Here is a 12,199-nt window from a genome sequence, read left to right as displayed (position 1 = left end):
GGATTGCAAAGTGCTGGGTGAGCCGCTGTGCCTGGCCTCCCCTCGCTTCTACTTGCCACCACTCCTGACTCTGGGGACACCCCCCACCTGCTTAGCACAGCAGCGTTCTTCCCAGCGGGGCAGGCGGCACTCAGCACTCAGAGACCACCCTTCTGTTGTCCGGCAGATACGGACCCAGCGTTAACCCTGGGCGGGCCTGCCTCACTCCGCTGATGGGGAGCTGGCTCTGACCTCATCTGCGACCAGTTAGGATTTTGCAGGGCGTGACCCAGATGGCCTTAGCCACACGCACACTTCATTGGTTCCATACCCAGAAGACTCAGGGTAGCGCCCGTGGGTCTCATCTTCACTCTCGTCCTTAACAAATAGAGCACCTGTCGTGTGTCAGTGATGCAAAAACTTTCGCCTCCACAGACCTACTGCCGAATGTCTAGGAGAGGGCGTGGAGGCAGACAGACAGCACATCATGAAACAAACAGCAGGGGCTGAGAAAAAGGGGCAGAGAGGTGGGGAGGAAGGGCTTGGACTGGGGTGCCAGGGGCCAGAGTGGGGCCTGCCCAGCAGAGATGCAGCTTCCATCCCAGAGGTTATCTTCTGGTCCAGTGTGACTGCTGAGGTTCTGGCCATCACATCAGCATCTCAGGAGGGAACTAGGTGGGAAGGAGAGAAGGGCAAATATGCAGGTACTCCAGCTGCCTGTCGCCCATCTGGGGAGCCTTCCCTGAGTTCCACCCCACAGCTTCTGCTTGTGACTCATGGGGGAGAGCTGGCGTTGTGGCCACACCCAGCTGCAGGGTGCTGGGAGCACCTCTTAGCCACTCACATCAGCACCCCCGTACGATCCGGTGTCTGCTCCTAACGAGAGCGGGAGGCAGCCTGGGGAGTGCGTCCTAGCAGGCCAGCCCTCGGGCTGCAGAGTCAGCTCGGCCTCAGGCTCCGGTCCTTGCTGGCTGGCCTCAGGCAAGTCGCTCCCCCTCTCTGAGCCTCTCTTTCCACATCTGTAAATTGCAGCGAGACGTCGTCGGGTCCTGGGGCTGTTGGGCAGACGGAAGCCAGTGCCGTCTGTGTGTCCAGCAGCTCGGGGCCCGCTGACCCGCCTCCTCTGCTTCCAGTATTCCCTGTGCAATGAGCCGCTGATCGAGCTGTCCAACCCGGGTGCCAGCGGCTCCCTCTTCTACGTCACCAGCGACGACGAGTTCATCATCAAAACTGTCATGCACAAGGAGGCCGAGTTCCTGCAGAAGCTGCTCCCCGGCTACTACATGGTGCGTGGCCCGCCCTGCGGGGTGGACGGCTCCTCCATCAGCCCCCTTCTCCCGGCCGACAGGAGCAGGTGTCTGCGAGGCTTGGGCAAGCAGGCGTCCTTGGGGCGCAGCCAGAGGCATCTTGGGCCCCAGGGACTCACCCTCGGGGGTCCCCCGTCAGGCTTCACCAGCACCAGTCACCAGTGTTCAGGAGCTGCCCTCTCTTCCTCCTGTGGCCACACGCCCTGAGGGCCGTCCCCGGGCAGGGCTGGGTGGGCATCGGCTCCTGCCTGGCTCCCCATCCCCACCTGGCCAACACCCCTATGAGCCGTGGGCCCCAGAAGCGGCGGCCCGTGGACAGTGTCTCTCAGCTGCCACGGAGGCCCAAGCAGCCCAAGGGTGCCTCGGAGGGATCCAGAGAGGAGGGGACGGGCCACCGGCTGGCACCCCACAAAAGACCAGCTGCTCGGGCAGGCGTGAGGCAGCTCCATCCGGCCCCCGCCTCACCCCGCGTGACTCACAGAAAGGGCGCGTCAGGCCCCGGGAGCAGGAGGAGGAGCCGGCGGCTGCGGCTGTGTTCCCTGGTCTGGGATTCCGGTACTCGCCCAGACGAGGTGGGCGCCTCCCATGTGGCCGGGCCTGAGCTGCTGCCCGGCTCTGGGTAGCGCCATGCAACCCGTGACTCAGTTTCCCCTTTGAGCCCTCCTCCATCCACTCTCTGTGATGCTTAGCGAGGGGCCCGGGCTCCCTCTATCAGGCTCAGCAAACTCAATCTTTAAAGGCCCAGAGAGTGAGTGTTTTTGGCTCTGCGAGCCAGTGTCCTGTGTCTCCAGGGCTCAGCTCTGCCTGGGTGGCACCAAGCCGCCATGACCACATGAGAATGTACGGGCACGGCCGTGTGCCCGTACGTGTTATGTATAGACCAAGAAATGCAAATTCCTTGGCCGGGCGCGGTGGCTCAAGCCTGTAATCCCAGCACTTTGGGAGGCCGAGACGGGTGGATCACGAGGTCAGGAGATCGAGACCATCCTGGCTAACACAGTGAAACCCCGTCTCTACTAAAAAATAGAAAAAACTAGCCGGGTGAGGTGGCGGGCACCTGTAGTCCCAGCTACTTGGGAGGCTGAGGCAGGAGAATGGCGTGAACCCAGGAGGCGGAGCTTGCAGTGAGCTGAGATCCAGCCACTGCACTCCAGCCTGGGCCACTGAGGGAGACTCCGTCTCAAAAAAAAAAAAAAAAAAAAAGAAATGCAAATTCCATATCACTGTCACGTGTCATCAAAGACTATTCTCTATTTCCCCACTTATTTATCTATGTATTTATTTATTATTGCAATGGAGTCTCGCTCTGTCGCCCAGGCTGGAGTGCAGTGGCGCGATCTCGGCTCACTGCAGCCTCCCCCTCCCAAGTTCAAGCCATTCTCCTGCCTCAGCCTCCCAAGCAGGTGGGACTACAGGCGCCCGCCACCATGCCCAGCTATTTTTTTTTTATTTTTAGTAGAGACAGGGTTTCACCATGTTAGTCAGGATGGTCTCAATCTCCTGACGTCATGATCTGCCTGTCTCGGCCTCCCAAAGTGCTGGGATTATAGGCGTAAGCCACCATGTCTGGCCTCTTCACCATTTTTTTTTTTTTTTTTTTTTTTTTTTGAGATGGAGTCTTGCTCTGTCGCCCAGGCTGGAATGCAATGGCACAATCTCGGCTCACTGCAACCTCCATCTCCCAGGTTCAAGCGATTCACCTGCCTCAGCCTCGAAAGTAGCTGGGATTACAGGCATGTGCCACCACGCCCAGCTAATTTTTGTTTTTGTTTTTTTGAGACGGAGTCTCGCTCTGTCGCCCAGGCTGGAGTGCAGTGGCCGGATCTCAGCTCACTGCAAGCTCCGCCTCCCGGGTCCACGCCATTCTCCTGCCTCAGCCTCCCGAGCAGCTGGGACCACAGGCGTCCGCCACCTCGCCCGGCTAGTTTTTTTTTTTTTTGTATTTTTTTAGTAGAGACGGGGTTTCACCGTGCTAGCCAAGATGGTCTCGATCTCCTGACCTCGTGATCCGCCCGTCTTGGCCTCCCAAAGTGCTGGGATCACAGGCTTGAGCCACCGTGCCCGGCCAACTAATTTTTATTTTTAATAGAGACGGGGTTTCACCATGTTGGCTAGGCCAACTCCTGACCTCAGGTGATCCACCCACCTCAGCCTCCCAAAGTGCTAGGATTACAGGCGTGAGCCACCGCACCCGGCCCTCTCCACTCTTTAAAACTGGAAAACCATTCTTAGCTCACAGCCCTATAAAAATAGGTGGCATCCAGATTTGGCCCAGGGGCTGGAGTTTGCTGAGCCTGCCCAGGCTGGTGCCTGAGGCCATGCCCCCTACTCCTCTCCCTGTGGGTCTGTCCCAGCCCCGACACCTGGGCAGTAAACCACTGGGTTCGTCATTGAGAGGCTCTGGGCAGGGGAAGCTGTTGATTCACTTGGGTGCCCCTGGGTCACCCAGTGCCCGCTTGGGGTCTACTGGGCAGAGCAGGACCCAGACCTGTGCCTGGGGACCCAGATTTGGAGTGAAGGTCTGAGTTGATCAGTCCAACACAGCAAAGCATAACCAACATAGAGGCTGGGCTCACGCCCGGAGTCCTGGGACTTTGGGAGGCTGAGCTGGGAGGATGGTTTGAGCCCTGGAGGTTGAGGCTGCAGTGAGCTGTGATCGCACCATTGCACTCCAGCCTGGGCAACAGAGTGAGACCCTGTCTTGAGAAAATACATATGTGTGTGGGTGCGTGTGTGTGTGTGTGTGTGCATACACATATGTGTATGTATATGTATGTATTTTAGGATAGAGCATTGCGTTTCCGGCCTCCAGACCTCCCAACAGGCGAGCCCAGCCAGGGCGATGTCCTGTGGGCAGGCAGGGAGTGTGGAAGCCTCTGATGGAACAGAAGCGCCTGCCTCGGGGCCTGGCTCTGTAGAAACAGACTCTCCTGGAGCTCACAGTTGGGCGGGGAGACCCTGTGGCCTGTGAGAGTCGGGGTGCTGTGGGAAGGTCAGCTGGGCACCTGCAGAGGAAAGGGGTCCCTGAGGGCTTCTGGGAAGAGAGGGGGGCTGACCAGGGGCATCCATGAGCCCCCTAAGGCAGAGGCCAGCTCTGCCCGCCCCCGCAGGTCTGTGGCCCGGCCGCCCTCCATGACGTCCCCTCTTCCCCTGGCAGAACCTTAACCAGAACCCGCGGACGCTGCTACCCAAGTTCTACGGGCTGTACTGCGTGCAGTCGGGGGGCAAGAACATCCGCGTGGTGGTCATGAACAACATCCTGCCCCGCGTGGTCAAGATGCACCTCAAGTTCGACCTCAAGGGCTCCACCTACAAGCGGCGCGCCAGCAAGAAGGAGAAGGAGAAGAGCTTCCCCACCTACAAGGACCTGGACTTCATGCAGGACATGCCCGAGGGGCTCCTGCTGGACGCCGACACCTTCAGCGCCCTGGTCAAGACGCTGCAGCGGGACTGTCTGGTGAGGGCTCGGCCCGGGCGGGGGAGGGAGGGCGGCAGGTGGGACTGCCTGGTGAGGCCACGGTCCAGGCAGGCAGGGCCAGGGAGGGTGCCGGGCTGAGGCCCAGCTGCCCCGCAGCCCACAACAGGCCCCACCCCAACGTGGGATCCGGAAGCAGCTCAGGCTTTTATGGCCTTAACCTAAAACGTGGTTGGACACCGGCTCATGCCTGGGATCCCAGCACTTTGGGAGGCGGGCAGATGGCTTGAGCCCAGGGGTTCAAGACCAGCATGGGCAACACTGTGAGACCCTGTCTCACAAAGAAAACAGAAAACTTATGTCTCCAGACCCAGCCCTTGGGGGTTGGGAGTGTCTGCACCGCTAAGAAGCGGTTCCTCTGGAGGTTACATGGTGACAGTGGTAGAGTCCCCCCACCCCCCCGAGAAGAGAGCCCAGCCTTCAGATGCTGTGGTCACGAGCCCAGAGCTCCCGGCCAGCCATGAGAGCTTGTGCCTCAGTTTCCTCACCTATCAAACAGGATGACTACCTGCTCTGCAGGCCATGGCAAGGGCCCATGTCTGTCCGATGGGGGGTCTGGCTCCTGTCCCCGTGGAGCCTGCACCGGCTCCGTATCAGGGAAAGAACGATGCACGCAGCTCTTCCTCTCCCTGTGTTAGCTCCATCGTCCCCGCCCCACCCCGGCAGCTTCGAGGCATGGAGCCAGGGAGGGAGGCCCCAGCCTGTCAGGAGCAGAGCCTGGGACCTCCCAGCTCCCCCACTCCACCCAGGACCCCCTGCTGACCACCCCTAGCTCCCCGACCCTTTTGAGAACTTGACCCACACCCCCAGAGAACTGCGCAGACCACTGAGGGGCCTCGAGGCTACCCTGGGCATCCACGCACCTAGGTGTCACCTGTCAGGCTGGCAGGTCCTTGCCCACGGGCCTGGGCTGGTCAGAGCATAGGCCTGGCCCCCTGTCTCTCAGGAAGGAGCAAAGCCAGGGAGGGAGTCCCCGTCCCAGTGCTTGGGGCGGCCTGCTGTGAGGCTGGAAGCCCCACTCTGGCCCGCCTTGATGCCGCTGTGTGACCGCAGCCCCTCCATCCCTCGGGATAATACTAGAACCCCCACCCCTGCATGGCCGTGGGACTCCATCCCTCATGCCCGAGCCCACGGAGCTGTTCAGGCTGAGGCCCCCATAAGGTCCAGGAGCTGTGGTGGGGGTGGAGACAGCTGACGGCGTGGTGTGCTCCTGCCCGTCTGTCCCGCCAGGTCCTGGAGAGCTTCAAGATCATGGACTACAGCCTACTGCTGGGTGTGCACAACATCGACCAGCACGAGCGTGAGCGGCAGGCGCAGGGCGCCCGGGGCACCTCGGACGAGAAGAGGCCAGTAGGCCAGAAGGCGCTCTACTCCACGGCCATGGAGTCCATCCAGGGCGGCGCCGCGCGTGGAGAACCCATCGAGTCGGATGACACGTAGGTGGGCGGGGGGCCTCCGGACCCGTCCCGCTTCCCTTCCCCACAGGCTCCGGTCCCCCATCCCCGGCTCAAGTGTGAAAACAGGCAGGGAAGGCTGGCGAGGGCATCCGCGGCAACAGAGAGATGAGTCTGGAAGCCTCATGCCAGGGCCTCAAAGCAAAAGCAGGCAAGGAGGGTTGGCGAGGGCATCCGTGGTGACAGAGTCTGAGAGCCTCACGCCAGGGCCTCAGAGCGAAGCCAGGCCATAGTGCGGGCCGCAGGCTGAGTGCTGAGTTCCGGGCCTTGGCTTGCAATGGTGGTAGCATTTCCCATTCACCTGTGAGTGGGCCGAGGCCACTGGCCATCCACAGGAATGAGACAGAGATAGTGTTTCCCCGTGGCACTCAGAGGGGTCCACTCGCTGCCCGTGCAGACAGGAGCCACAGAGGTGTGGAAGGCGCATGGGAGGCCAGAGAGATCGGGCGAGGCAGGGCTCACAGCAGGACACAGCCCACGAAAAGGAGGGACTGCAAAATCTGATTCCACACAGATCAAAGTGACTGCTGGCCGGGCACGGTGGCTCATGCCTGTGCTCCCAGCACTTTGAGAGGCCAAGGTGGGAGGACTGCCTCAGCCCTGGAGTTCAGTACCAGCCTAGGCAACATAGCGAGACCCCCTCTCTACAAAAAATATAAAACTTAGCTGGGCATGGTGGCATGTGCATCTGTAGTCCCAACTACTTGGGAGACTGAAGGTGTGGCAGGCGTGAGCGTGGCAGGCGGAGGTTGCGGTGAGCCAAGATCACACCGCTGCGCTCCAGCTTGGGCATCAGAGTGAGACCCTGTCTTAAAAAAAAAAAAAAGCGGCCGGGTGCGGTGGCTCAAGCCTGTAATGCCAGCACTTTGGGAGGCCGAGACGGGCGGATCACGAGGTCAGGAGATCGAGACCATCCTGGTTAACATGGTGAAACCCCGTCTCTACTAAAAAATACAAAAAACTAGCCGGGCGAGGTGGCGGGCGCCTGTAGTCCCAGCTACTCGGGAGGCTGAGGCAGGAGAATGGCGTGAACCCGGGAGGCGGAACTTGCAGTGAGCTGAGATCCGGCCACTGCACTCCAGCCTGGGCGACAGAGCGAGACTCTGTCTCAAAAAAAAAAAAAAAAAAAAAAAAAAAAAAAAACTTGGCACGGTGTCTCACGCCTGTAATCCCAACACTTTGGGAGGCCGAGGCAGGCAGATCACCTGAGGTCAAGAGTTCCAGACCAGCCTGGCCAACATGGTGAAACCCTGCCTCTACTAAATACAAAAAATTAGTTGGGCATGGTGGTGTATGCCTGTAATCCCAGCTACTTGGGAGGCTGAGGCAGGAGAATCACTTGAACCCAGGACGTAGAGGTTGCAGTGAGCCGAGATTGAGCTGTTGTACTCCAGCCTGAGCAGCAAGAGCTAAATTCTGTCTTAAAAAAAAAAAAATGGCCGGGCGCGGTGGCTCAAGCCTGTAATCCCAGCACTTTGGGAGGCCGAGACGGGCGGATCACGAGGTCAGGAGATCGAGACCATCCTGGCTAATACGGTGAAACCCCGTCTCTACTAAAAATACAAAAAGCTAGCGGGTGAGTTGGCGGGCGCCTGTGGTCCCAGCTACTCGGGAGGCTGAGGCAGGAGAATGGCGGGAACCCAGGAGGCGGAGCTTGCAGTGAGCTGAGGTCCGGCCACTGCACTCCAGCCCGGCGACAGAGCGAGACTCCGTCTCAATAAAAAAAAAAAAAAAAAAAATGCTGCCACAGAAGATGGGAACGGTGGTAGAGAGAGGAGGCCACACCTCAGTGGCCTACAGTTATGTCTCTGCTGGACGCTAGGGGCAGAGGGAGCAGACCGGCCCTGCCCTCACAGGGCTCGGGGCTTGGTTGGGGAGATTCTCACAGAGCCCTTCTGGGACACTATGAATGTTAGGGCCAGCTCATTCGCTGGTATGGGGCTGTCCTGGGCACTGCAGGGTGCTGAGCAGCGTCCTGGGCCTCCACCCACTCTGGGCCAGGAGCACCCCCCAGTTGTGACAACCACAGATGTCCCCAGATGTGGCCCCAGGGGGCAGGTTGGACAGGTGTCGTATAGCAGTGCTGAGATTGTGCCCTGGTCACAGCAGCACCCTGACAGTGGGGGCAGGCCCGAGCCTTCACTTTGGTACCTGTTCGGTCCTCACAGCAGCCTTGGAGGAGGGAGGTGGGCTTCCCCCGTTTCCAGCTGAGGAAGTAGGCTCCTAGGTTGGGGGGCAGCCTTCCCCAGCGGAGCCACGCAGGTGTGGAGCCGAGTCCCACCTGGCCTGGCCCCAGGGGTGGTGCCGGCTCGCACTAGGCCACTAGCTGGGCTTTGGTTTGCAAAGGTGGTGGTATTTCCCATGGATGGCAGAGGAGGAGCCGGGGCCCCAACCCGGGTGTAGCTGTGGGGAGTGCGGGAGCCAAGGCCAGGCACAGCTCCCCGTCAGACCATCCTGGCGTTTGTAGGGTCTTCATGGGCCTGGCAGGGGAGCAGGTGAGCGCACCAGCCTGTGGCGTGAGCAGAGCGTGCAGGGCCCCGGCCCAGCGGGTCTGGCTCCTGGTGGCTTCCGGATGGCTGCTGCACGTGTGACCTCACTAACTGCGCTGGGCATGGTGCCGGGTGACAATTAACTCCCCAGGCTGTACCTGAGACCCCGTGGCCCTACCTGGGCATGCAGTGTGTGTGTGTGTGCACGTACATGTGTGTGCATGTGTGTGTCCATGCACACGTGTGTGGTGGCAGGGTATGTGCCCGGGCCTCCTAGCTGGGACTCCTCAGCAGCGCCTGGGCCTGGGTTTGAGACTGGGGATGATGGAGGGACATCAGGACGGAGATTCCCGGGTGCCAGGCCCCACTCCAAGAGCTTGGCCGAGCTGCCACCCACGGGAGCAGGTGGACTCCCCAGCCCTGGAGTCCCCACCCTGCCTGCCCTGAGTCCTGGCTCTGTGGGATGCTGACGGTGCCCTCATCCTCTCTCCCCAGAATGGGCGGGATCCCCGCTGTGAACGGCCGCGGGGAGCGGCTGCTGCTGCACATTGGCATCATTGATATCCTGCAATCCTACAGGTGGGTGCCAGGGTCTGCAGTCCCACAGGGGGGTGCCCGGGTCTGCAGTCCTACAGGTGGACACCCCGGGTCTGCAGCCCCACAGGTGGGTGGGTGCCCCCAGGACACCCATGCACAGAGGCGCTTGCCTGTGGAAACTGCTGCACAAGCAGCTCTCGGGGCTTCCTCAACCTTCTGGAAAGCTCTTGCTTGGCTGCCCCTTCTTGAGCCCTAAAGGAAGGTGTCTGGTCACCTTGAAAATCCAGAGTGAGTTGGGCGTAGTGGTCCACACCTGTAATCTAGTGCTGTGGGAGGCCGAGGCGGGAGGATCGCTTGAGCCCAGGAGTTTGAGACCAGCCTGGGCAACATAGCAAGACCCCGTCTCTACGAAATATCAAAAAAATTAACCGAGCTTGGTCGTGCTCCTGCAGTCCCAGCTACACAGGAGGCCGAGGCAGGAGGATTCCTTGGGCCCAGGAGTTCAGGGCTGCAGCAGTGAGCTATGATGGCCGTGCTGCACTCCAGGCTGGGTGACAGAGCAAGACCCTGTCTCAAAAAAGAAAAAAGAAAATCCAAGGAGTGGGTTTGAGAATATTTGTTTTTTGGTTTTTCATTTGTTTGTTTTGAGACAAAGTCTCGCTCTGTCACTCAGGCTGAAGAGCAGTGGTGCGATCTTGGCTCACTGCAGCTTCCGCCTTCTGAGTCGACCCTATTCTTCCGCCTCAGCCTCCCGAGTAGCTGGGATTACTGGCACGTGCCACCATGCCTGGCTAATTTTTGTATTTTTAGTAGAGACGGGGTTTCACCATGTTGGCCAGGATGGTCTCGAACTCCTGACTTCAGGTGATCCACCTACCTTGGCCTCCCAAAGTGCTGGGATTACAGGTGTGAGCTACCGTGCTTGGCTGGGGCTCTAGAATGTTGAAAGACAGGGTCACTCTCTCGGTACTATGGACATTGGGACCAGATGGTTCTCTGGAGTGGGGCCGTCCTGGGCACTGCAGGGTACTAAGCAGAGAGCCTCCACCCACTGCCTGCCAGGAGCGCCTGCCACCCTGAGTTTTGACAGCCACGATTGCTCAAGGCCATGGCCCAGTGTCCTCGGGGGTGCACAGTCGCCCCTGAGTGAGGCGGCCTGGCATGGGCTTGGCTGATGTCAGCTGTCACTCTGGGCGCTCTCTCCACAGGTTCATCAAGAAGCTGGAACACACCTGGAAGGCCCTCGTCCATGATGGGGTGAGCGCCTGCACCCCTCCTCCCATCCTTCCTCTGTCCTCCTGTCGGTCGTCCTGGCCTTCCTCCCATCCATCACTCCCCAAACGCAGACTACCTCCTGGGGCCGAGCATTGAGGACTAACTAACAGCCTGTAGAATCCAAGATCCCAACAGGCACCCCCATTTTTCAAGAGTGTGTAGAAGGTCCAGGCAGGAGCTTCCAGAACAAGCATTGAACATGTCAGGGTGGCGGCCAGCAGAGGCCTCTGGGGATGTCTTAGACCTTGCCAAGGCCCAGAACCAGAGCCTAGGGCAGATAGGAGTGCTGTCTTGCTCTGACGAGGCCAGCCAGGGTGTCCTGTGCTGCCACCCTACATCGCTGGGGTTGTCCTTGTCCCCTGGCCCACAGTGGCCGGGCACCGCCTCCCACTGCAGCCTTCGAGGGTGGAGTCATTCACAGTCCTGGTACGTGGCCACTCCTCACCCAAGGAGGCTAGGAAAGGAGGCTGCATTCTGGGAGGCCAAGGGTCACATCCCAGCAGGGCCCCAGCCAGACCATCCTACCTCAGCCTCCCCTACAAGTCCATGTGGGCCACTGCGCCTGGCCGGAATACTTTATTCATAGCTGGTTGAAAAAGTCAAAAATGCGAATAGGTCTCTGGCGGAAAAGCTTCCACCCATTCCCTGGCACCCAGTCTCCCTCCCCAGAGGGAGCCACTGTCCCCTGTTCCGTGAGCCCCTCCCAGGAAGCCACAGCACCATGGACCCATCTCGAGCCTTTTCACACAGAAGGTGCCCCCCGCACACATACAGCGTCTGTCCAGGGCTGTCTCCAGCTGTTGGTTGATGCGCCCTCTGCCCCCGGGCACCCCCAACTCTCTTCCAGGATACGGTGTCTGTCCACCGCCCCAGCTTCTATGCCGAGCGCTTTTTCAAGTTCATGAGCAACACAGTCTTTCGGAAGAACTCCTGTAAGCCACCTGAGCCCCGCGAGGTGGGAGGGACCCCGGGGGAGGCCAAGAGCCCCGCGGGGCAGGAGGGACCCGGGAGGCCAAGAGCCCCGTGAGGTGGGAGGGACCCCGGGGGAGGCCGAGAGCCCTGTGGGGCGGGAGGGACTCTGGGGGAGGCAGTAAACCCAGAGCCCCTGTGTCCCCCTCAGACGGGGCCTCATCCAGTGGCAGGATAGTCGGGACATTTGCTCTGCACAGGAGCCACCGCTGGAGCCTGAATCCTGAATCCTGGCCTGGCGTCGTCCTGCCTTGTGGCCTTGAACAGGCACTTCCCTCTGTGCCTCGGTTTCCCCATTGGCACAGCACTGTGAGAGTACAGTGTTGATATATGGGATGGGCGGGCCTGGCCCAGCAGGCAGCTCAGTGTGTGGGGCTCCGGCAGCATCACCATCACCACGGAAACGCATCCCGGGCAGGGGAACCCAGGAGGCTGGCATAGCAGGGCGTGGCCAGGGAGGTCACAGGGCAAACAATGGTGGGGAAGGTGGGGACTCAGGGTTCACCCACAGGGTACCCGGGGGAGGTCCCCATTTCTCAGGGCTCAGCTTCCCCTCATGGGCCACTGTAGCATCTGGACGCAGACTCAGGGTTCCAGGCCCCCGCACAGAGCTCAGCCCGTGGCCCACCTGCTGCCAGACGGGTTCCTCCCTGGGGTCTGTTTCTCAGCCACTCTCCCCACTAGAAGGCTCTCGGGCTCCCCAGCATCCTGCAC

The 12,199-nt window shown here is 60.3% G+C and overlaps 1 protein-coding gene across 6 annotated transcripts in view; it reads left to right on the top strand.

The window, feature by feature from the left end:
* LOC105485468 (phosphatidylinositol-4-phosphate 5-kinase type 1 gamma) overlaps positions 1-12,199 on the top strand; it is a 68,887-nt gene that overhangs the window by 39,788 nt on the left and 16,900 nt on the right. For all 6 annotated transcript variants that reach the window (XM_071086227.1, XM_071086225.1, XM_071086224.1 and 3 more), the window contains exons 6-11: positions 1,113-1,265; positions 4,444-4,743; positions 5,992-6,197; positions 9,200-9,283; positions 10,450-10,498; positions 11,364-11,448. In XM_071086227.1, the coding sequence (XP_070942328.1) occupies positions 1,113-1,265; positions 4,444-4,743; positions 5,992-6,197; positions 9,200-9,283; positions 10,450-10,498; positions 11,364-11,448 (877 nt within the window). The remainder of the gene's footprint in view (positions 1-1,112; positions 1,266-4,443; positions 4,744-5,991; positions 6,198-9,199; positions 9,284-10,449; positions 10,499-11,363; positions 11,449-12,199) is intronic.

The sequence above is a fragment of the Macaca nemestrina genome, chromosome 20 (genome assembly GCF_043159975.1).
Source record: "Macaca nemestrina isolate mMacNem1 chromosome 20, mMacNem.hap1, whole genome shotgun sequence".
NCBI classification, from domain to species: domain Eukaryota; kingdom Metazoa; phylum Chordata; class Mammalia; order Primates; family Cercopithecidae; genus Macaca; species Macaca nemestrina.
The sequence above is the reverse complement of the archived record's forward strand: the minus strand, read 5'-3'. Positions and strand labels throughout refer to the sequence as shown.